The sequence below is a fragment of the Danio rerio genome, chromosome 4, assembly GCF_052040795.2.
Source record: "Danio rerio strain M-AB ecotype USA chromosome 4, GRCz13ab, whole genome shotgun sequence".
Taxonomy (NCBI): domain Eukaryota; kingdom Metazoa; phylum Chordata; class Actinopteri; order Cypriniformes; family Danionidae; genus Danio; species Danio rerio.
The window spans coordinates 45,620,022-45,645,716 of record NC_141024.2 but is presented as its reverse complement, the minus strand read 5'-3'; the positions used below and the strand labels follow the sequence as shown (position 1 = coordinate 45,645,716).

Genomic DNA, 25,695 nt, shown 5'->3' with positions numbered 1-25,695 from the left:
TTTATTCTGGCACTCCTACATTTATTCTGGAGCTCCTGCATTTATTCTGGAGCTCCTACATTAATTCTGGCGCTCCTACATTTATTCTGGAGCTCCTGCATTTATTCTGGAGCTCCTACATTTATTCTGGAGCTCCTGCATTTATTCTGGCGCTCCTACATTTATTCTGGCGCTCCTACATTTATTCTGGCGCTCCTGCATTTATTCTGGCGCTCCTACATTTATTCTGGCGCTCCTGCATTTATTCTGGCGCTCCTACATTTATTCTGGCGCTCCTACATTTATTCTGGAGCTCCTACATTTATTCTGGCGCTCCTACATTTATTCTGGCGCTCCTGCATTTATTCTGGCGCTCCTACATTTATTCTGGCGCTCCTACATTTATTCTGGCGCTCCTGCATTTATTCTGGCGCTCCTACATTTATTCTGGCGCTCCTACATTTATTCTGGCACTTCTACATTTATTCTGGCGCTCCTACATTTATTCTGGCGCTCCTACATTTATTCTGGCGCTCCTGCATTTATTCTGGCGCTCCTGCATTTATTCTGGTGCTCCTAGATTTATTCTGGCGCTCCTACATTTATTCTGGCGCTTCTACATTTTTTCTTGAGCTCCTACATTTATTCTGGCCTGCATTTAGTCTGCCACTCCTACATTTATTCTGGCGCTCCAACATTTATTCTGCCACTCCTGCATTTAGTCTGCCACTCCTACATTTATTCTGGCGCTTCTACATTTCTTCTCGAGCTCCTACATGTATTCTGGCACTCCTGCATTTATTCTGGCACTCCTACATTTATTCTGGCGCTCCTACATTTATTCTGGAGCTCCTGCATTTATTCTGGAGCTCCTACATTTATTCTGGCGCTCCTACATTTATTCTGGAGCTCCTGCATTTATTCTGGAGCTCCTACATTTATTCTGGCGCTCCTACATTTATTCTGGAGCTCCTACATTTATTCTGGCGCTCCTACATTTATTCTGGCGCTCCTACATTTATTCTGGAGCTCCTGCATTTATTCGGGCACTCCTGCATTTATTCTGGAGCTCCTGCATTTATTCTGGCGTTCCTGCATTTATTCTGGCGCTCCTACATTTATTCTGGCGCTCCTGCATTTATTCTGGCGCTCCTAGATTTATTCTGGCGCTCCTACATTTATTCTGGCACTCCTGCATTTATTCTGGAGCTCCTGCATTTATTCTGGAGCTCCTCCATTTTTTCTGGAGCTCCTGCATTTATTCTGGCGCTCCTACATTTATTCTGGCGCTCCTACATTTATTCTGGAGCTCCTGCATTTATTCTAACGCTCTTACATTTTTGATGTTGGGAGCACTGGTGCTACCAAGTAAAAAAGTTAATTTTAAGCCCTGCATTACACAAACACTGTTTTTGTTTATCCCTGTTTTTATTTATTTATTCGTTGTTCTGTCTTTTATTTTCAGTGTAAAATTACTACTTGTTGTATTAAATTTTATTACCTGTTTTAAGCACAAGCAGGGGAAATGGACTAGTATTTGTTTTTAATGTTAGTTTGTGCTGTATTATTTGGCTATTGAGCAGCAGTAATTAAGACTGTAAAATGTGTAGTTTTCATGTGATTTTCTAAACTAGTAGTGTTCTGAAATTAATGAATGTTTAATAATCGTGATAACCATGAAACCCTGATTATTTCTCAGACTATAATCCTAAAAACCAAAATCTATAATGGTTGCATCTCCTAATTGTGCTGCTACTGTAAGTGTGTTCAGTGTGAGACAGAGCAATGTGTGCTTGTTGCTGCTGGACACTTGGCAACAGAAAAAGCCAATCAGAAGCTGAACAGCGAGGCTCATGACATGTCAGTAACGGGAAGCATGCATCATGTAAACAGCAGTCAGTGTGGATGTTTCCATCCACCTATTTTATGCGCATTTTGCAAATGTGCATAAAAAAACAGTTGATGGAAACGCCATGATGCGCATAAATTTTGAAAATGCGCATAAAAAACTTATGCGCCTAACTGGGTAGGATAAACTTTTTATTCGATAAGAAAAGATGCGCATAAACTGCGATGGAAACACTTTTACCGCACAAAATCCAGCATGCGCATTAAAAAAGATCATGTGATTTTGTTAAAAGAGATTGTGTAATGCTTAAAATGTGTGTGAGTGGATAAAACGTCAGGCTGAGCACATTATAAAACATCTGAAATGTTGTTTTGGTCATTATAAAACGCCTTACCGTTTCAGTATTACATTGTAAAAAAAAATCGTAAAAAAAAGGTCAAATGACTGGCAGCTACGGCTGCCAAACAAAAACTATAAAATTACGGTAAAATGTCTTTGTTAAAATAAAGTGCAAAAAATTATAAATCTACAGATATTTTCATTAAAATATTTACAGAAAAACAGTTATTTTACAGACTTTTCCTAGATTATTACGAACAAATTTGTTCAATAAAGCTACAGACTAAGAGTTTTACAAAGAAACACTGTTATTATACAGACTTTTTCTAGATTATTATGATCAAACACCATCAATAACGTGACTGCACTAAAAGTTCAAAAGAAAACAATGTTATTTAAAAGAATTTTCCCTAAATCATTACGATTAAACACCTTTAATAAAATGCCAAAACGTGCTCATGATCGTAATTTAACACTTTTATTTTGTATCTGTTGTGATGAGTCAGAAGGCATTGAATCCATTTGCAAGCTTTTTTAAAAGCACACATACATACAAACACAAAGGGGCAATCCAGGAGACAGAACGAGGGACAGGCAATAGTTCAAAGGCAGGCAGATATCTTACTGGTCAGAATAACAGGCTGGAGATCAGGGGCAGGCAGATGTCTTTCTTAGTCGTAGAACAAGCACAGGGTCAGAAACACAGATCAGTCCGAAGCAGGGAGTAAGGAACGCTCAGAAATGACAGCCAGGCAAATCAAGACTTCGCAAAGAACCAGAGCGTGAGTGCGGTATATATACACGGGAGTTGATGAACTGCACCTGGACCGCAATCAGTGCCAGGTAGCAGGGCTTATGGGAATTTGAGTCCGTGAGTCGAATTAGAATTCGGGCCCTCATTTACAAAAGAACCCCCCTCCTGCGAGCGGCTCCTGAAGCGAGAAGGCACCTGACGCCAGGGTCTACCGCGCTGTCGGGGAGCAGGTTTCTCTGGGAACCTCTGATGAAACTCTTCCGTGAGAGTTGGGTCTAGGATATCCCTAGCATTCACCCAGGACCGTTCCTCTGGACCATACCCTTCCCAGTCCACCAGATATTGGAGGGCACCACCCCGGCGTCGATAGTCCAGCACTTCTCGAACGAGATTGGCTTCTACGCCCTCGATCATGACAGGTGAGGGGGTCCTGGTTTCTGATTCCTCCTCAGCCGTCTCCTCTCGTGGACCACCAGCGGGTTTGAGTAATGACATGTGAAAAGTGGGAGAAATACGATAATGATTAGGCAAGGCTAAGCGGAAAGACACTGGAGTAATCTGGCGTAATATTTTGAATGGCCCTACATACCTGGGACTGAGTTTGCGGCAGGGTAATCTCAGACGAAGGTCCCGTGTCGATAACCACACCCACTGCCCTGGTTGATACGTGGGTCCCTGGCGTCGATGACGGTTCGCCTGAATCTCCCTCCTCCTGACTGCCCTCATGAGATGTCTGTGAGCCTGATTCCAGACCTCCTCACTCCGTTGCAACCAATCTGTGACAGCAGGTAGCTCAGTAGGTTCTCCAGACCATGGAAACAGAGGTGGTTGGTAGCCGAGAATACATTTAAATGGAGTAATACCCGTAGCTGGCTTTATCAAGGAATTTTGTGCATATTCCGCCCACATCAGATAACGGCTCCAATCGTGCTGTTGCTGGTGACAATAAGAACGTAGAAATCGAATGACTTCTTGATTCATTCGTTCCGTCTGACCGTTGGATTGAGGATGGTACCCTGAGGTGAGACTAACATTAATATTGAGATTTTTGCAGAGAGCGGACCATACCCGGGAAGTGACGATATCATCAGGTAAGCCAAAGATTCGAAATACATGATTGCATAGGGCTTCTGCGGTTTCAAAGGCAGAGGGCAATTTGGGCAATGGTATTAGGCGACAAGCCTTGGAGAAACGATCGACCACCGTTAGAATGACTGTGTTTTTCGGGGATATGGGAAGATTCGTGATGAAGTCTACCGCTATATGGGACCAGGGCTGTTGCGGAACAGGTAGCGGTTGTAGTAAGCCAGCAGGGGTTTGGTGAGATGCTTTCGTAGTTTGACAAATTTTACAGTTCTGAACATAATTAATCACATCCTTCGTGAGAGATGACCACCAGAAACGAGCTTTGATTAACTCCATTGTTGCCGTTATGCCTGGATGCCCCGAGCTGGGAGTGTCATGAACATGAGTCAGTAATCTGGTGCGTATATTATTGGGTACAAAAATTAGGTGGTTCGGACAATCTACTGGAGGGTTGTTTTCTCGGTTCGCCTCTTGGATCTCGGTAAGTATGTCCCACTGTACTGGAGCCACTAACAAGTTTGTAGGGAGAATGGTTTCATCACCAATAGCGGGCTTATCCTCTGTTAGCCTGGATAGTGCATCTGCCTTACCATTTTTACTCCCTGGTCTGTATGTGACAATGAAGTTGAATCTGGTGAAGAACAGAGCCCAACGAGCTTGTCTGGGATTTAGACGTTTGGCTGAACGGAGATATTCCAAATTCTTATGATCAGTCAAGATGGTGAATTGCTGACTAGCCCCCTCCAGCCAGTGTCTCCATTCTTCCAGGGCTAATTTCATTGCCAGTAATTCGCGATTCCCCACATCATAATTTCGTTCTGCGCTGGTCAATTTACGGGAGAAGAAGGCACATGGATACATTTTGGATGGCTGACCCTGGCGTTGAGATAACACCGCTCCGACTCCTGTGTTGGATGCATCCACTTCCACAATGAAAGGTAGGTCTGGGTTGGGGTGACGGAGAATAGGAGCTGTGGTGAATTGAGTCTTCAGATCAACAAACGCTTGACGTGCTTCGGAGGACCAGGATAGTTTGTGGGAGTTTCGTTTGGTCATGGCTGTTAACGGTGCGGCTATTGAACTAAAGCCTCTGATAAACCGTCTATAGAAGTTGGCAAAACCTAGAAATCGCTGCAACTCCTTGAGATTCTGGGGTAACGGCCACTGTTGGACTGCCTGTACTTTCGCGTCATCCATAGTAATCCCTTCCGCACTGATGACATAGCCCAGAAAGGCGATCTGTGTCTGGTGAAACTCACACTTCTCTAATTTGGCGTACAGCTGATGTTGAATCATGCATTGCAACACTATACGCACATGTTCAACATGTTCCTCCATATTGTTTGAATATATAAGGATGTCGTCGATGTAAATGATTACCCAGCGATCCAGCATATCCCGAAAGACATCATTCATAAAGGATTGAAACACAGAAGGACAGTTTGACAGGCCGAAGGGCATTACTGTGTACTCATAGTGCCCCCTAGTGGTGGAAAACGCGGTCTTCCACTCGTCACCAGCACGGATTCTGACAAGGTTGTATGCACTGCGAAGGTCAAGCTTAGTATAATATTTAGCCTGTCTTAATTGTTCCAGGGCAGGAGGTACGAGGGGCAATGGGTAGCGGAATTTGACAGGGATTTCATTGAGCCCTCGGTAATCAATACAGGGACGTAAACTGCCATCTTTCTTCTTTACAAAGAAGAACCCAGCTGAAGCAGGAGATGTTGAAGGTCGAATGAAACCTTTGGCCAATTCCTCGTCGATATATTCAGACATTGCCTTGTGCTCAGGTTGTGACAGCAGGAATATTCGACACGTTGGAGGACTTGAGCCGGGAATTAATTCAATCGCACAGTCACTTGGTCGATGTGGGGGAAGTTGAGTAGCTTTTTGTTTACTAAAAGCTTTGTGTAAGTCATGGTACTCAATAGGGATTCGTTCGTCAACGAGTTCAGGTAAGATATTGGTGGTTCGTAATGGAATTCTGTGATTGGGCTGGATACACTGCTTCATGCATGACTCACTCCACTGCAATATCTGTCCGTCCCTCCAGGAGATATGAGGATCATGTCGACGTAACCATGGCAGTCCCAAAACCAGTGGATGATTAACTGAGTCAATAATGTAGAATTGCATGTCTTCAGTGTGTAGAACACCAACTTGTAACTGTAGCTTACTCGTGATCATACGGATGCGTCCTTCACCCACAGGACGACCGTCTAGTGCTTCCACTGCAAGACAGGAGTCACATGAGCTGAGAGATAGTTCGTGATTTAAAGCAAATATTTTAGAAATAAAGTTTCCGGCAGACCCAGAGTCGACAAGAGCAGTGGCATTAATCATTCTCTTACCAAATCTAATAATTACAGGAATCAGTACACTGAAAAGTGCTGGAACATGGGAAGGACTCACCGATTGAACTGGTGTATGAGGTCGTACGCTGCAGGTGAATTTCCTGTGCCCTGATTGACCGCAGTACAGGCATAGATGATTTTGTAATCGATGCATTCTCTCCTCATGGGTAAGACGGGTGAAACCCAGTTGCATGGGTTCATCAGGGGGCGTATCGCCTGAAACGTGGAACTGGGTGCGAGGATTTCTACGGCTGCGAATCAGATGATCAAGGCGGATGGTAAGTTCACTGAGTTAGTTCAATTTTTTTCCTTCGTCACGGCAAGCCAATTCAGATTGTAGAGTGGTTGTTAGCCCCCGTCTGAATAGTGTCTTCAGTGTGTCTTCAACCCAGTTAGTTTTAGCGGCGAGAGTGCGAAATGATAAGGCGTATTCTGCAGCTGTGTTACGCCCCTGGGTGAGAGAAAGCAACTGCTCACCGGGGCTTCTCCCCTCTGCTGGGTGCTCAAACACTTCCCGAAACTGCTTAAGAAAATTTTCAAACGTGGGGTAATTACATTCCTCATCCTTCCATATCGCTGTAGCCCATTCCAGCGCTTTCCCCGTTAACAGATTGCATACAAAAGCCACCCGACTAGAATCAGTGGGATATAATGCAGGTTGTTGGTTAACGAACAGTTTGCATTGTAATAGGAAGCCTTTGCAGCGAGAAGGTGAACCATCAAACTTTTCTGGAAAAGCTAATCGGGGACTTACGGTAGCCAGAACACTGGAGACATTCGTTGGCTGAGGAACTGTCATGGTGGCAGACGGGGTAACTGCAGGATTCGGATGACGGAGTTGTTGCATAGCTCTCACCAGTTCCTCTGTGAGAGATGTTAAATGGGTGAGTTGTTGATGATGGGTGGCTAACCGAGTGGCTTGAGTGGAAAGTTCAGTAGAGACTTGTGCTAAAGCTGCTGGATTCTGTAGTGGCGAAGTCTTCTGTTGTGATGAGTCAGAAGGCATTGAATCCATTTGCAAGCTTTATTAAAAGCACACATACATACAAACACAAAGGGGCAATCCAGGAGACAGAACGAGGGACAGGCAATAGTTCAAAGGCAGGCAGATATCTTACTGGTTAGAATAACAGGCTGGAGATCAGGGGCAGGCAGATGTCTTTCTTAGTCGTAGAACAAGCACAGGGTCAGAAACACAGATCAGTCCGAAGAAAATGACAGCTAGGCAAATCAAGACTTCGCAAAGAACCAGAGCGTGAGTGCGGTATATATACACGGGAGTTGATGAACTGCACCTGGACCGCAATCAGTGCCAGGTAGCAGGGCTTATGGGAATTTGAGTCCGTGAGTCGAATTAGAACTCGGGCGATGGCTCCCTCTGGTGGTGCACAAGAGGATCGGCATCGCCCTCATTTACAACAGTATCAAACATTTTTGGAAAAAAACAACAAACGAGATACAACTGATTCAAATTCTCACAACTTTAAAATTACAGTTGTTACATTTTATTGAATAGTGTTTATGTAAAACATGTAGAGGTTTAGGTTATGTGGAATGATTCAGTTCCAAATCTTAAATGAAATAGAACTAACGTGAAGGGGACGTTGACAAAGAAGTGCAGATCCAAATGCAGGTTTATTACACAGAGATGGTCAGACAAACAACAGTTAACACGGGCAAACAGATGTAACATTATGCAGGGAATCCAGAGTCAAGGTCAAATAACATGCAAATGGTCAGCCCCGGCAGCAAACAACGTAAACAATTAACAAACAAAGCAAAGCAAAAGAAGAGAAACGCGTCATAACGTTCAAAGTAAAAGTATAACAAAACTAAGCAATTGGTCTATGCTGCTTTTAAAGTGCATGTAATCAGTTCATAACGATCCTCCGACTGTGTGTGTGCAATCAGAAGAATCCGGAACAGGTGCATGTGAGCGCACTTAGTGTGTAACTTTATTGAACGGATTTGATTGTAATAATCTAGGAAAAGTCTGTAAAATAACAGTGTTTTTCTGTAAACATTTTTATGAAAATATCTGTAGATTTATAATTTTTTGCACTTTATTTCAACAAAGAAATTTTACCATAATATTAAGGTTTTTGTTTGGCAGCCGTAGCTGCCAATCATTTGACATTTTTTTACGATTTTTTTTTTACAGAGCAAGTAATTACAATTTATTACTTTAATTTTACGTACTTTTAAATGTACTTCATAAAAAACAGGAAAAAACACTGTAAATAATATGGCAATTTTATTGTATAAAACAGACAAATTGCTGTAATTTGTCATTACTTATAAAGTACATAAAACAACAGTCAAGCTGTTAATTTATAGATATTGTTTGTAAATTTTATAGATTTTTAAATATATTTTAAAATGACAGAAAAAATACTGTATAAATAATACTGTAATTTCCCTGTATAGAAAACAAAAAATGTCAGTAATTTGTCTTTAATGATGAAGTACCTAAAATGAATGTCAAACTGTGAATTTAGAGAGATGGTTTGTCATTTCACTAAATTCTACATATAATTTTAAATGACAAAAAAATACTTTTAAAAAATTAAGGGATATTTTATGTAAAATTTTTTTTTTTTTTTTACAGTGTAGTGTTATTATATTATTAATGACCTCCAGAATCAAGAGCGACTGTGCTCCGTGTCTGACACTTCAAACGCCACTGCGAGCTCACTGCTTGTCATGATTGTCTTCTGAAGCACATTCATTTAGAAAAGATTGATGCAGCTTCTCCTACTGCAGCAAATCCAGTTTTTACAGTTGATATTTGGCACCAGTTAATTAGGAAGTGACGATTTTGTTTGCTTTGACTTGTGGATGGACACAATGCTTCGTTCACACAACTTTTATGCAATAATCCAGTTTTGCGCATAAAGTTTATTCGCAATTTTGGATGGAAACATAGCTAGTGAGAGAAAATACATATTCAGAGATGGAAAGTGTGTGAACTGGAGTGATCAGGATATGTTAGATGACATGATTTGCTCCATTTGCTCTTCTTTCATTTGTACTTTTGTCTTTGTCTTCATGAAACTAATAACCTACACGGCGACATTTAATATACCTGACAGCATGAGGAGAGCTCATTTAGCTCATTACCATTATGATGGTGTTATGATTATTCTTACGCCTCACGTCTGTTAAAGCACTGCACACTTGAGATCAGCATTATTTAGACACCTTGTCAAGTTAAAGAACCTCCACACACAGCACCAGTCATCTGAGTCAGCTCCAAAACAGTAGAGAACTCAGAGCAGGTGTTGAACATTTCAGTTTACAGGAGCTCAAAGGCTGTGTCTGGACACCATTGGGCTTTCTGCTGCACTCTTTCAGTTCTGCATTCTGAGTCAATGAACCCTAAGATTGCCTGCTGCTCCTCCAATCAGCAACATGACAACACAAAAAGCCTTAATAATAAATAATGTGGGCTATTATGAAATTGTTTAGTAGTTATTGTTGAGTGGAGAATCATTTACCTCAGTGTGTCCAGTTTACAGTGTTGACTCTTCAGTCCATCAGAGAGAAGCTTCACTCCTGAATCCTGCAGGTCATTGTTAATCAGGTCCAGCTCTCTCAGCACACAATTTGAGGATTGTAGAGCTGAAGACAAACTCTCACAGCACTGAACAGTGAGATTACATGTGGCCAATCTGAGATAAAAGAAATCAAATCAAATTTACAGTGTATTTTTTGTCATTCACTTCATGTAAATAATAATTGTAATCAATCAGTCAATCAATCAATCAATCAATCAATCAATCAATCAATCAATCAGTCAGTCAGTCAGTCAGTCAGTCAGGTGTTTGAACTCAGACCTCAGTGTCTCCAGTTTACAGTTTGGACTCTTCAGTCCATCAGAGAGAAGCTTCACTCCTGAATCCTGCAGGTCATTGTTACTCAGGTCCAGCTCTCTCAGCACACAGTTTGAGGATTGTAGAGCTGAAGACAAACTCTCACAGCACTGAACAGTGAGATTACTGCTCTGAAGCCTGTGAGGGGAAAACAGAAATAATGATTTTGCATTTACCTATTAATCCAGAGCAGAGACAAAAACACTTGAATGTTGTCTTTTAGTTTGAGCAAAGGTAAAATCACTATATGGACTCTGTAAATACTGAATTTAAGGGAGAATCCAAGGCTGTAAAAAAAACAAACGTATTCTTTTCCTAACAATTCACATTTTTGTGTAATAATTAATTATTAGTTATCATTATTAAAAACTTTCTCCGTTTTCCAAACTCATTTTAACATATTAGAGCTATCAGTTTTAAAATGCACACCATCTCTATCTATCTATCTATCTATCTATCTATCTATCTATCTATCTATCTATCTATCTATATATATATATATATATATATATATATATATATATATATATATATGTGTGTGTGTGTGTGTTTGTGTTAAAAGAAAGACAAGATTATATTATTGTATTGCATAAAAAGAGAATCAAAGTATTGAAAATAATGTCTGAAAATGGAGTAAACTTAAGCAGAACAGATATTGTGTACAGCAGGAGATCAGTAATACATATTTGATGTGAAAACACAAATAGTCTGTGCTGTTTCTGCACTGCACACATATGACTCATGAGCAGTGGTGTAAAGTAACTAATTACATATACTCAAATTACTGTAATTAATAACCTTTTCTCGGGAATTGTAATTTATTGAGTAGTATTAGAAATGTGTACTTTTACTCTCACTTGAGTACATTTTTAGTGCAGTATCTGTACTTTTACTCCACTACTTTCCTTCAACTTGCAGTTACTACTTGATTTTTTTCTTCTCTATGGGAATTACAAAAATCAGTCCTGTAATCCATGTCCAATCAAATCACACATAGAAGGTAAATTTGTTTACATTGACCCGGAGACTGTTTAAATCAGGGATGTCCAAACACAGGCTATTTCTCAATTCAAAGAACGCAGAAAACGGACTTGTGTTCTTGTGGAAACCGGTCTTGCCAGGTTTCCTCGGAAAAACGAACTCAGGAGACCATGAGAACAGAGAACGCGTCCTTTTTAGAAATGAGATGCTGCGTTCTTCCTGATGGTCACATGACCTTCACTCGTTTTAAATGGTAAATTATTTTAACAGTACAGCACTCATACAACGATTTATTTTCCCCCCCTTTTAAAAATATATACTCTGCATATAAAACATTATCAGTATACTCTGCACAATATGAATAAAACTGTTTTTAATACGAATTTCAGCAAACAAGCACCCTTAATGTGTTTATTCCTTTATTAAGATGTCCATGGTGATGTTTACCGTCACTGTTTCATTTAGGGAAACTCCTGAAATAAATAAGTGATATCTCTGAACTTGAATAATAAATCTAGATAAAATGCTGCGCTTCCCACCTCTAGTCACAATGACTTCTGGGACTTCTAGAGCAAGATCGGCGCTTAAGTCTGCATCAGTGCATCCTTGATATCAAGATCACATCCGGGAAGTTTCACGCGTCCTCTGTACTTGCGGTCTTGAGTATTGGAACCAAACTTTGGCAGCTGATGATGACGTTGCACGAGAACACGAGGACGCAAGACCGCTGAAGAACGCATATTGAGAAACAGCCACAGTCCTGAAGGGCCGATGTCCTGTAGATTTTAGCTCCAACTTGTCTCAACACACCTGCATGGATGTTTCTAGAAAGCCTAGTATGAGATTGATTAGCTAGTCTAGGAGCATCTAATTGGGATTGGAACTAAACTTTGCAGGACACTGGGCCTCCAGGACCGAGTATGGGCACCCCTGGTTTAGATGCATGTCACTGATGAGAAGATGATGGATATTTACGGTATGATGACCAAACTGGCCTTAGTTGTGGCCCAGCAGGCACAAGACGTCAACATGGCGTCAGATTGAACTTGTACCCTAAGGTCGTGGAGACGCTGCATTTTGTTTGGAATTGAAAATCGGGTTTACATCAGAACTTAAAGTCAGCCCGATGTCACTTTCCAACGTCCAACCTAAAACCAACCAAATTTCAACGTCTAATGATGTTGTGAGCTTGATGTTGTGTCGCTGTTTTCACCATGACATCTATCAGACGTTGAATTTTGGTTGCTATAACTGATGAATAAATGTCAGTATTTGACGTCAATAGGATGTTGTTTTAAGATGTTGGCTCGACATTGGATTTTGGTCACTTTCTAACAACTTAAAATCAACCAAATATCAACATTATTTGATGTCATTATTGGACATTAAAATAACGTTGTCCTTAGACACTGGCTAGACATTGAATTTTTATCACCTGACATCACAACCTAAATCTAACCTAATATAAGCATCTTATGACATTGTGTGAATGTTGGGCAATAACTAAATGCACTGCAGAATGTTACATTTACACACATCCACAAATTACATGTAAATGTAATTAAATGTAAAACTTTTAACAGCATAATACTCACTACTCAGTACTTATGAGTACTTTTAAAAGGGCTACTTTTTACTCCTACTTTGAGTAATATTTACAACAGGTACTTTTACTCTACTCACAATACATTTTTAGGCGAGTAATGGTACTTTTACTGAATTATGCTTTTTCAGTACTCTTTCCACCACTGCTCATGGGTTGCAGATGTGTTGCAAATCTATATGTGAAATGGGCATAAGTGAATACAGAGAACTCTTACAGTGCTCTTGTGGTGTTTTTGATCACTGGTATCAGTCTCATCAGTGCTTCATCAGATCTTCTGTATTTCTGCAGTTCAAACTTCTCTTGAGTCTCTTCTGACATCAGGAGCACAAACACCAGACCCGACCACTGAGCAGAGGACAGATCCTGTGCTGTAAGATTTCCAGAGCTCAGACTCTTCTGGAGTTCCTCCACAAAGTCATCATTCAGTTCATTCAGACAGTGGAAGAGGTTGATGGTCCTCTCTGCTGATTTCTCCTTCTCTATTTTCTTTTTGATATGGTCAGTCGTGTCTTTGAGGTTCTCAGTTTTGCGCTTCAGTCCTGGCAGGAGCTTCTTCAGGCCACTCTGATTAGACTCCAGAGAGAGACCAAGCAGGAACCGGAGGAAAAGGTCCAGGTGTCCGTTCTTGCTTTGTAAAGTCTTCTTGACTGCATCCTTATGAAGTTTAAACAGGGTCTTTGTAGAGAGTTTCCAAGTCAGTTCCTTTTTCCTGGAATCAAGAAATGGATTTGCTTTTTTGTCTTTGTAAGTGAAAAACACATAAAGAGCAGCGAGGAACTCCTGAACGCTGAGATGAACAAAACTGTACACCTGTTCCCCTGAAATGGGGTTTTCCTCCTGAAACATTCGGGTGCATAATCCAGAGAACACAGACCCTTCCTTGACATCTAGCCCACACTTCTCCAGATCTGTTTTGTAGAAAATCAGTTGTCCTTCCTGCAGCTGTTCAAAGGCCAGTTTCCCAAGCTTCAGAACAATGTCTTCAAAAGACCAGGCCTTGGCTTCAGGTTCAGAATTGTTGCTGTATTTTTCTTTCATCTGTTGCTTTTGAGACAGTAAGTAGCTGGTGTACATCCCTGTGAGAGTTGTGGGTGTTTTTTCATTGCTCTCTTGACCCAGCAGAGGCTGAAGAACAGTGAGAGAGATCCAGCAGAAGACGGGGATGTGGCACATGATATACAGACTCCTGGATTTCTTGATGTGGCCGATGATGTTTCCAGCAACCTCAGGACTGCTGTTTTTGATGAAGTACTGCTCCTTCTGCTCATCATTGAATCCTCGCACCTCTGTGACCTGATCAATGTAGGTTTGGGGTATCAGACTGGCTGCTGCTGGTCTGGATGTGATCCAGATGAGGGAAGAGCGAAGCAGCTGTCTCTTTAAGAGATGTGTTACTATCTTACTCACTGTCATTTCCTTATCAACATCTGTAAAGCCATCATCCTCTTTAAAGTTCAATTGAAAGCGATATTCATCCAGTCCATCAAAGATGAACATGACCTTGCCTTGTTTTTTAGGAAGAGAGCTCAGTCCTCCACTGCTAAAGAAGTACTTGTTAAGTAGACCTATGAGACTGTACTTTTTTTCTTTAATCAGATTCAGTCTACGGAACGGCAGTGGAAATATGAAGACTATTTCTTGATTGTCTTTTCCTTCAGCCCAGTCAAGGATGAATTTGTTGACAGAGACAGTCTTTCCCACTCCTGCGATCCCCAGTGTCAGGACTCTTCTGTTTTGTTGACCTGTGTCAGGCTGAACTTTAAACATGTCATTACACTTAAGTGGTTTATCTTTGGCTGTCTGTTGGTTGTGTTTTGACTCTATCTGTATCACCTCATGGTCATTCTCTCTTCCTCCAGTCTCGTTCTCCACCACATATAGATCAGTGTAAATATCATCCAGCTTCTTCTTACGACCTATCTGTGAATTACCAATCAATATCTGCTTATAGTCCTCCTTTAAGTTCTCCTTTAGTTCACGGCTGGTGTTTGTGTAATCAACAGGAGGGGATTTACAGGTCTCTGAAGCTGCACCTGTACAAGAGAGAGGAACAATTAGTGTTTTTATTAAAGTGAATTTTAATTACGCCCTGTGCTTTCCAAAACAAAAAAATAACAACAGCACTCATGAAGTCGTTTGTTTCAACATTTAAATGACGTGAAACCTGCAGAATTAAAGTGTGCCTATTACAGGTTTTTGAATTACTTCATACTCTGCTGATCATTTGCTGTCTCAATGTTTCCTGACCTATCAATTTTAGTTATTTTTTACAGGAACGACTGTCTGAAAACAAAACATGCACACAAATATAGAGATATTTTATTTTTTAAAGAAAATATTTATAATTTTTTGCCCCCTGAAAAAAAGCTCTTTCATTTGAAGAAGAAAATCTGCAGGGGCTCAAGCCCTCCAAAGCGAGATCCAAGGACAACTTCAACCCACCACACAGAAATGTCAGAACAGCTGATTTTTTTTTTTCTGGTTTTATTATTGGGGCATGTTGTGGACAAAATAACACTGTAGATTTTGTAATGTTTGTTGTGTATTGTCCTTTCAGAATGCAAGTTTGTGAATGTGTCATGGATGGATGTCGTTCAACTTCAGACGAGCTTACTTGTGTGTCCATGTTTGGTGTTTCTTTATTGTTGTACAGTTTGACATTATGAACACTGAGATCCTAAAGTCTGACATGAGAATCATGTTCATGAAGAAGCTTCGATCATACAGGATTATTTAAGAAATGCTCAGTGTGAGCCGGCTTTACAATGTGTTCTTGTTCCAGTAATGTTTATTTTACAACTGATCTTTGTTCTTGTTTTCCTTTGCTCAACTCTATATTCCATATTTGTTCATTCTGTCTATGAAAATGAGTAATAAATGATTGTTTTGATAGTTTTATCTTTGGAGGTCTTCTCTCTTTTTAAAGCATAAATTGTGTAAAAGGCTTGATAGAGATCTTGCAGTTGGATAATGATTCTGCTAATTCTTATATATTTCAACAGCCATGCAGACTCCTGATGACAGAAGATGAGGGGCTACTTTACAGAAATCCAATTCTCACATAAACTTTAATGAGAGTAGTATTCATTCATTCATTTTCTTTTCGGCTTAGTTCCTTTATTAATCTGGGGTCACCACAGCGGATTGACCCGCCAACTTGTCCAGCACGTTTTATGCAGCGGATGCCATTCCAACTGCAACCCATCTCTCCATACACACTCATTCATACTCATACACTACGGACTATTTTCGGACAGTGTCAGCTGGTTTTACAATGTGTTCCTGTTTCAGAATTGTTACAGCTTATTCTAAGCTTCTTAATTCTTGTTTTACTTTGTTCATTAACATAGATATGTCCTGTGCTCCCCATTAGAAAAAAGAACAATTGCACATATAAATAAAGTATCAAATTCAGATGAACGAAGATAAACAATATATTCACACATTAGCTATATAAATAATATTAAAAGTATTTACATTCATTGCTCAGAAGCTGTGAAATACATCTGACTCAAAAACCATTGCTAGGACAGGGTTTTAACATGAAATATTTGAGCTGAAAATGATCCCATTTGTAAAATTTGACAGGGAATTAAACAATACCTTGCTTCTGTGTATTCTCCAGCTCTTCAGCTAATTGATTCTGCTTTATTTTCCTCAGGGTGTCCACTGTGATCTTCACAGCTCTTTCTGATCCAAAACATGACACCAACTTATCCACTGTCTTTCGCCTGTCAGCATTCTCCAATTCAGCTGTTGAAATCTCTCTATGGTCATTCATTAAATGCCACTGAAAGTCCTTTAGTGTATCTTCTTTCAGTCCATCCAGTGAGTCCTTGAGCCGCTGTTTAACATTCGCCATGGTGCTTCACCCACTCACAGCTACAGGACAAGAGCAACAACATCTGCATTAGTTTCACAATTTACCATATGTTTTCACAGTTTAACATATAGACCTAAGCATTTATTTCTTGTTTGAAAAAGGAAATTAACATGCGAGTAGAAACTCCACATTTCAGAAAGCTAAATAATGAAAATTGATTGTCACTGTTTTAAGTGGCTCTTACTAACCAGGAATAATATAGATGTTTGTCTGTCTACATAACTTGTGTCTTGAGCAGAAGCTCTGTAACTCTTCTTCCTGTATCATCATACAGGAGTGTTTATTTAGATGTTCAACTGATTAAACACAACCATTTTAGACAACTCATAAAACCAGTTTTAGATGACAGGTGAGACTGGTGGAGAACCACACACATATTCCCACTGTTAAAAGACCCTGGCATACTACTTAATATGAGTACAAATACCTATCACTGTGGTGGTACCCTGAAAGTTTACATTCTATAATTCATATGCGGTGCAAAATAAGGGCCTATCATGGACCTTTAAAGGTTCAGTGATACTTAATGTACCTTATTGGTACATATTTATCTGATGGTGTTGTAGAATTATTGCAAAAACATGAACACTGAAAAAACTGAAAACTAATATAATATAAAAGCTCTTGGAATGCAGTTGTACATGCTCAGAATCCTCAGAATCATGTTGTTTTTATTGTGACACACATGGCCACCTGAGTTTAATGAAGACATGGGAAAAGAACTGGATGATCATTGCAGCAGCTCGAGAATATGCCCATCTAGCAAGAATTCTTGCCCAGGTTTGTTATAAAGCTGGTAGAGCAGGCGTTCATCCAGCACTGACTTACAGCATGTGGGCCAAACATTGGCCAGGTTTGGCAGAGGTAGCACCGTCTTTAAGGCAGCATGCAAGACATGGGCCAGATGTCAAATGTAGTATTTGGGCCAGATGTTACAAATTGATATGTGGGCCATGTAAGTTTGGCCTATCTTAACCCATTTTTAAAATACATTTAAATTATTATTATTATTATTATTATTATTTGAGTAAAGAAATATTTTGGTGCACAAAATTGTTTTCATCTTTCTGTTTGCATTTTCTAATACCTTCATTTTAATCCAGGAAACAATTCAGATTTATTAATCTGTTGTTTCTTGTATGTTGTGAAAGAACTGAATTTACCCTACACTACATGCATTTTATTAACTAAATTATTATTTTCCAAATTATATTATTATTGTAACGATGGGTCTGACACAGAGGGATCGATTTGCAGTAAGTTTATTAAACACAGTTTAATAATGAACACACAGTATGCACTGTTGTATGAACTCACATTAATCACTGTCTTATAAGGTGGATAAGCTGGCGGCTGGCATTCATAGGTTGATGTAGCAGGCATGGGTCAGAGGCAGGCGGCGAGGATCAATGTCGGTAATACAAAGCAAGGTTCTAGACTGGCGGCAGGCAAGGCAAGGACGAGGAACAGTCCGGGTTAGCAACGGGAGATCAGGCAAGGATAAGTAATGCTCAGAAATGTCAGCAATGGCAGAACAAGACATCGCTCTGGAGTGTGTGTGTGTGTGTGAGCTGCTTATATGTGTGTAAGGTGTGATCAGGTAATGTGTAACAAGTGTGTAGCAATTAGTGTCTGAGTGAGTGGGGATGATGTAATGTCAATAGTCCGGTGATGATGACCTCTGCTGGCCAGCGAGGGGAATGACTGGGACCGAGTCGGTGACAATTATTAACCATGTCTAAGCATTACCATTATTAATGTGCCTAAAGTGCAATGCCTCATGGGTTTCTAAATTTCATGACACACCAAATCTGGCTTCCAGACGATGACCAAACATTGGGCCATAGCTTGCCAAGTTCAGGACAAGTTATAGGTAAATAACTTGACTGAGACTAGGCCCAGATATGGTCCATGTTTGGCCGTTATATGGAAGCTAGACTTGGTCCAATGCGTTCAATGTTCTCGCGGTCTCCCGAGTTCGTTCTTCCTAAGTGACCAGGTAAGACCAGTCTTCACAAGACTACAAGTCAGTTCTCTGCATTCTTGGAATTGAGAAACAGCCCATGTTTCGATCTTTGATTGGTCTTTTACAGTCACATCCTGCGATTTTACAGGTCAGAGTTCACCAAGCTTGAACTTTGCAATGCAGCAAACTGCAAAACTTGTCGCATGAGCTTTTGTTTCCAGCCTGTCACATTCGAGTGCATCTAAATGGAGAACAATGCAGTATGACTGCAGCTTAACTCTGCTGCTGAGTTACTTTAACTCAATTTAGAGTGGGACCAAACAGACTCTGAGCTGAGGAAATGTTACTCAGAGGATTTTGCTGTTTCTGAGAGTCAGATGCACCAGTTGCTCATTACTCTACCAGCTCAAAAGCTGGGCAGCATGTCTGTCATCCTGAGCCTGATGTCAGAGAGATGAAGCTCTGTCCTGCCTCACTGTAGAGTTGCTGAAAGTAAAAGAGGTTGCTACTGTGTGAAGCCTAGAGCTTACAGCTTATTGTAATGTTTTAGAAAAGCTTTATCATTGTTATTGTGATCCTTCTCTCTGTGTGGATAGCTGTAGGGATGTGTCACAAATCACAACTGAGCTCAATAGCAAGTGAACAGGGAGTTTATTAATTCTCAAGAGCCTGAAACATTAGCAGGCACAAATACTTTGTGGAACTGAAATAGCTGTCAACAAGTGGATGCAAGGAAAGTCCAATACAGAGAAGAAATTCAGCTTCAAGAAGTGAACTCGCCACTAATGGAACTCATTGAGGACAGCCTGATGAGACACAAACGTGAACAACACCAAACTGACAATGTAAAACGCTGACTAGATATAAGCATAGTAATGCACAGCAGCTGTAGCGTGATGATAAATCAGCTGAGTGGTGCTAAGCAACAAGGAATCACCAGTGACAACAATACCACGTGACCACACAGATGCTGAAGATAAACACAGAACTTCAGCCACACATACCACACCCACACACACACTTACTAAGACAGTACCAAGTACAGTACTACCAAACTTGGAAAAGTGATCTGTTATAGTTCTGCATTACAGCAAAATCTAATATATTACAGTAATTGCTTTACTTTTGTAATGTGTTACTCTCAACACTAATATTAAAAGCAGAACAAAAGATTCTACTGCTGATAGAAGTGATCAAACTGGATATTGTGGGTTTCCTCTGGGTGCTCTGGTTTCCACCACAGTCCAAACACATGCTCTATAGGGGAATTGAGTAAGCTAAAGTGTTTCCCAGTCCTGGATTGCAGCTAGAAGGGCATCTGCTGCGTAAAACATATGCTTGATAAGTTGGCGGCTCATTCCACTGTGGCAACCCCTGATAAATAAAGAGACTAAGCTGAAAATAAAATAAATGAATGAATGTACTCTTGAAAATTATTTTCCTTATTTTAGACGATAATTTGTTACTTTGTTTTCTGCTTTAGTTTTGATAAATTTCATGATCTCTGAAATGTACAGGTTTAATAGTATTTAGAAAAATAAAAGTGTATAAATAATGTAAAACAGGTGACAGTTGTAGCCACAGCAGTTGTTTATCATCAGAATCAGTTAAAGCAGAAACACTTCAGGCAAACACATGAAACCGGTCTGACTGCTGAAACTCTTCAGGGTTTTCAGCTCATGTATCTACAAATAAGATTGTGTGAATCCACTGTAAAATAAACTTAATGCATTCGTGAATACTGTTATTGCAGTGCGAGTTTTCTGCATTCTGTAGCTTCAGTAAGGGCGCACTCACACTATGCTATCTGAACCGTGCCAGGCCTGTTTCCCTTTACGTTTGAGAAGTTTCAATGCTCAAAATCACGTCAAAAGTGGATCATCTGGGGCCTCATGTATCAACGCTGCGTACGCACAAAAACTTTGCGTACGCCAGGTTTCACGCTAAGAATCGCTCACGTTTGGAATTACTAACAATGAACTGAACGTGGGAATGTGCGCAGCTTCACGGCAGCTTTCTGGCTGGCGTATGCACATTTTTTGTGCGTGTCTGTTTTATTTCCATTGGCGACTCCTAGAGGCAGTTGTGTTAAATTCCTCTCTACAAAGTGTCTGAGCCTTGCAATGGCAGCTGTATGAGACGGGTTCATCTAGTAGGTATGTAAGATTTCCATACCATACATTTGACCAGCTAAACATTAAAGCGCAATTTGCAGCAGTCGCCTGTTTTCCCAATGTAATCTGAGCTATCTACTGTACGCACATTGCTATAAAGACACTATCTGAAGATGAATTTGCATTCGTAAATGAGAAACATTTCCATTCAATAAATGTGCAAATAAAATATGATGCACAAATTTATTGATGATTCCTACTTGTCTTTCTCGTGATAAATAGTGGGCAAAATCTAATATGTAGCGGGGAAAAAAAGAAGAAAGAGTTCATCAGACGCTGGATTCGAGCCGAGTTCATGCTCGAACATGTCTGTACATGATCACATGTGTCTTATGAGGTGCTCCACTGAGACTGCTAAGGGTACTGCAACAGTTTAAAGATATAAACGACACTATTTCTTTTTTAAATGCACTCAGTGCGATGTTCAGACCCAACTGTGTTAACCGCATCAGCTAAACTCTCCCACTCTATTTTTTTCTTTTGTTGTTAATTCCGGAGAACAAACTTGCAAATAACACCGCCTATCTCCGGTCTACCTCCGAAAGCAGCACCTCCAATTCACATTCTGTTCAAAGTTTCTCTTTTTGCTTGATTTTGCCTTTGCTTTTTCGTTGGGTTTTGCCATTAGCATAGTCATTAGCATAATTATACGGGGGAGGAGGCAGGGAGGGGTTTTGTGCTCGTGCATGTTGCGCTCAGTTTCACGTTCATTCAGATTCGGCGTACGCAGCGTTTCATACATCTGAATTTTTTTCTGCGTACGCACATTTACAGCTTTGTGCGTACGCAATGTTTTAGTAAGATTTTCACGCAAGTCTTCGTACATGAGGCCCCTGTTCAGTGAATTATTTGACTGTGTGTCACTGCATATCAAACAACTAAAATGATATAACTAAAGAAATGTCCCCTGTGGTGAGCTTAATAAACACTCATAAACACAGATTTCATTATCAGAATAGGATGGTTTTTGCTTTCTGTGATCCTCTTCTAGAAACACTCTCGACATTAAAATGTGTAAATGAAATCCTCAGAATGATTAATCTCAGCAGTAAAGTCTCAGAAACACAAAGAAATGATCGACAAATAATCAGTCGACACTCATAGATGATATAAAGCACAGAAAGAGCAAACTCTCACCTCAAATAATGCCTGCAGATCTCTCTGTTCCTCCGCTGAACTGTTGAGCTGATCAACAGATCTGAAAATTCTTTCACCTCTGAAAAACACAACAAACCTGTTTGAGACATAAGGAAATAACCAGTCAGATGAGAAACACAGACACACAAGTAGATAAGAATAGAAGATAGCAATGGAGGCTTTGCTCAGCTGGTAAAAGCAGTGCTGCGAGTACAAAAGTAAAGCAGTCACTGCAATATAACAGGTCACTTTTCCAAATGTGTTATACATTGTACTTGCTATAATCTCAGTAACACAAGTTATATTGTCCATGATGGGAAGTGTGTAGAGTTTAAATGAGAAAAAGAGTATACGTAGCACAACAACAATGATGAAGCTGCTTAAAAGGCTTTAATAAGTTGTATTTTGGATACGTTTCAGACAGTATTGATCTCTGTAACACTACAGCAGAGCCAGACACGGCATCATCACTCCAGGATGCCGAAACCAAAGCCAAAGTTAGCCCAAAGTAAGCCCACATACACTCTTAAAAGAAACGGTTCTATATAGAACCAAAAATGGTTCTATCAAGCGCTTCATATATGGAACCCCAAAAAGGTTCTAAATAGAACCATTTTAAGGGTTCATTAAATAGAACCCCAAATGGTTCTTTCACTCTTAAAATAAATGGTTCTACACAGCAAATTTTAGATAGTAGATTTAACTACCTTGGAGTTAAAATTAACACTCCCTCAGAGTTTATATGGGAATCACTATAAGTGTTAAAAATAACACTTTTGAAAGTGTTAACATTGTCAACACCAAGAGACTGTTAATTAGCAAACTCTTGTTGTGTAAAATATCTGTTCAATTTCCGAAAAAATACCAGCAGCTGTGGTTGCCAGAATCTTTTTGTGAAAAACATGGAAGTTTTATATAACTGTATAAATTTACAAAAAATAACCATATTTCATGAACTAATACATTGTTCATTTTACAAAATCATAGCTTAGTGCAAAAAAATGTAAAGTCTTTAGATACAATAATGTTTTCATGTGTGATGGCAAGTAGCAAACAGATTTTGACTGCATTAGTAACTACACAGTTACCTTTAAACAAAAGAAGATGCAGCATAACATTAAATTTTCTTAGTTCATCTTGGACTTGAACAGAGATGCTATTATCCTCCACAATGGTGACACAAAAACCGTTTTGCTGTTTTTCTTTCTTTTTTTTTCATTTTTAGATTTTACGGAAAAATACCAGCAGCTGTGGTCGCCAGTAATCTGCTGTTTTTAACATTCATAAATTCAGTTTACAGAATATTTCTGTTTAAACACATTCAACAGTCTGTATTTTTTTATCGATCTCACACTGCAAATTTTAGATTTGGTAGATTTAACTACCTTAGAGTTAAAATTAACACTCCCTCAGTGTTTATATGGGAACCACTATAAGTGTTAAAATAACACTTTTGAAAGTGTTAAAATTTTTAACACCCAGAGTGTTAATTAGCAAACTCTTATTGTGTTAAATATCTGTTAAATGTATGTCAAAATACTGGCAGCAGTGGTTGCCAGTAACCTGCTGTTTTCAACATTTTACATTCATAAATTCAGTTTCCAGAATATTTCTGTTAAAAACAAATCCCATAGTCTGTATTTTTCATTCGAACACACGTAAGCCTTAAATTCCAGAGCAAAATCCTCCCTAGTGTCCTCACTACAGAGGGCTGAACACTTAGACAGTGATGAAGTTAATGAGACAATAAAGTGTCTAATTAAAGGAGGATTGAGAATTATTGATGAACAACTGTTAACAGGCAGAATCACTGAAGGACAGAAAAACACAAGCCAAAACCAAAGATGAAATCAACTGAGAAAAAAAAAAACTCTAAATAAAATAATAATCAATAAAAATAAAACAAATTACACAATAAAAAATTTTATTTTTCAACATCTTAAAAAAAACCTAATCAAATTAAACAACTTATCATGGAGCTTCACCTATTACTGACCAGTGACTTAATTTCTGTCATGTGAACAAAAGCTCTTAATGAAATTTCTGTTGTTCATTTGAAGTCACCATGATGGAGGACAGAGTCTGCTTTAGTCAGGCTCTTCAACTTCTTACTATAAATGTCTTTTATTTTGGCTGCTATAGATAGTGATAATTACACTATTTAAACATATAGCATGGAAAGCCGAAATAAAATTAAAGTGTTAGTCTGAAGAGATTATAAATGATAACATAGCCAACCTTTCCTGCTTGTTTTCTAATTCAATATCATATTAGTTATGTGTGAGAAATAAATGATATACATAAATGAAACCACTGAAGCTCCAATAAAATAAAAACAATATTTACAATGAGAATGTTTGATCTATGACAAAACTTATAAACACCCAGACATCAATAATTAGTCTTTGAATCTCAATGATGGTGACAAACAAAAAATAAAAATCAAGTAAAAAAAAAACACTCTACTGAAATATCACCTCCCGAAAACAACACAAAATAAAGGAAAAGAAAGAGATTGTAAGAACATAAAGCTGCATAATTTATTCATGCTGCAATGCATGCTGGGAGCTTTGTACTATTCTGGCACCCAGCATGCATTGCGGCATGAACTATGCAGCTTTTTTTTTTTTTTTTTAGCAACCACGGTTGAGGTTCATATCCTGATTCTTGATACCTGTGTGTCATAAAGAGCAAGCTGGAGCTTGAATGTTTAGTGCATTACACTCTAATTATTAATTGCATCCTAATTGTTTGTTGAATTTCTATGAAGAGCAGCAGACTGCCAGTAGTATTGTCCCATGCAGCTTTAATACAACTATATTTGCATATTTTTATGAATCAACTTAAAAAACACCTGAAATAAAATATATAACAATTAACCATAAACAGTATAGTTTCTCTTGACCTTTCTTGCTACAGCTAATGAGTTTTAGAAACACAGCTATAGCAGTCTGAGAAACATTAGGATATAAGAGTAAAGCTTCAAGAGCTCAAATAAGCAGCCTCTGATCTCTATGATGGTGAGGTCAAATTAAATATTTTTAATAAAAAAAATATAAACCTCTGTTCATTGTCAAATATTCTTACAGAAATGAAGTCAAACTGTAATCAGTGAAGCTGCTTATGCTATTATTTAATGGAGTTGTTTAATCCTCTGTTTTAATTCAGTTGGTTTGGTGTGAGGCTGTGTCTGTAGATTTATTTCTTCCTTCAATTTCTTATTCCTTCAGTGATTGTGCTTGTTAACAGCAGGTGTTCAACAGCAGCTGTCTGAATTCACTTATTTGTGGTCATTCCCTCTGTCTAGTGGACTAAACTAATTGATCAATTTAAGGGCCAGGTGAATGAGGGTGTGGCGAGATTTCAGACACTCTGATTAGTTTCTCAAATACAAGGGTTTTCTACAAAGGTAGATACATGTTACTCTGTGTGACAAGGAGGCAAATCAGCTTCTAACGCCGAGAGGGTTATTTTACCTTTATCTAACTCTAGAATTTTAACACTTTACTCTGAATTACCACAACACTTGAAATTTAACACCAATGATTTTGCTGTGCACTGTGCTACGTCCAAACTAACCCCACTGTATTTTTGTATAATCAATTTCTATTCTGTTGTTAAGTGAATCAATTAATTTAAAATTAAAATGTTAACATTTTTTAATTCTTTGTGATTATTTTTGTGATTATTTTAATAATAGTTTTGCATTCTT

General features: G+C 39.2%; 1 protein-coding gene and 1 long non-coding RNA gene across 4 annotated transcripts; one reads left to right on the top strand and one right to left on the bottom strand.

Annotated features, from left to right (window-relative positions):
• The first annotated feature begins 1,916 nt into the window (after nt 1-1,916).
• Nucleotides 1,917-21,896, top strand: LOC148681616 (uncharacterized). The gene is made up of 5 exons (XR_015942980.1): nt 1,917-2,229; nt 8,973-9,111; nt 9,248-9,293; nt 19,581-20,566; nt 21,688-21,896. It is a non-coding gene; the product is annotated as an uncharacterized LOC148681616 (long non-coding RNA).
• On the bottom strand, nt 9,841-22,025 carry LOC148681615 (protein NLRC3-like). Of its 3 annotated transcripts, none has more exons than XM_088650243.1 (4): nt 21,984-22,025; nt 16,427-16,705; nt 13,038-14,856; nt 9,841-10,035 (listed from the first exon to the last, which is right to left on the bottom strand). In XM_088650243.1, the coding sequence occupies exons 2-4, from the start codon at nt 16,683-16,685 to the stop codon at nt 9,858-9,860; spliced, it is 2,256 nt and encodes a 751-aa protein (XP_088506369.1). In that variant the 5' UTR covers nt 16,686-16,705; nt 21,984-22,025; the 3' UTR covers nt 9,841-9,857. The 3 variants fall into 3 exon arrangements, 2 of the variants coding, with proteins under 2 accessions (XP_088506369.1, XP_088506368.1); XM_088650242.1 differs by lacking the exon at nt 9,841-10,035 and adding an exon at nt 10,159-10,374; XR_015942545.1 differs by lacking the exon at nt 9,841-10,035 and adding an exon at nt 10,348-10,974 and having other exon boundaries at nt 12,967-14,856.
• Between the last annotated feature and the right edge of the window lie 3,670 nt (nt 22,026-25,695).

Coding starts and splice junctions, on each gene's coding strand:
- LOC148681615 (XM_088650242.1), bottom strand. CDS start 16,685: ATGGCGAATGTTAAACAGCGGCTCAAGGACTCACTGGATGGACTGAAA. Junction 14,857..16,426: donor GGAGAATACACAGAAGCAAG/GTATTGTTTAAT, acceptor TCTCTTGTACAG/GTGCAGCTTCAGAGACCTGT. Junction 10,375..13,037: donor AAAAACACCACAAGAGCACT/GTAAGAGTTCTC, acceptor TTCCCCTCACAG/GCTTCAGAGCAGTAATCTCA.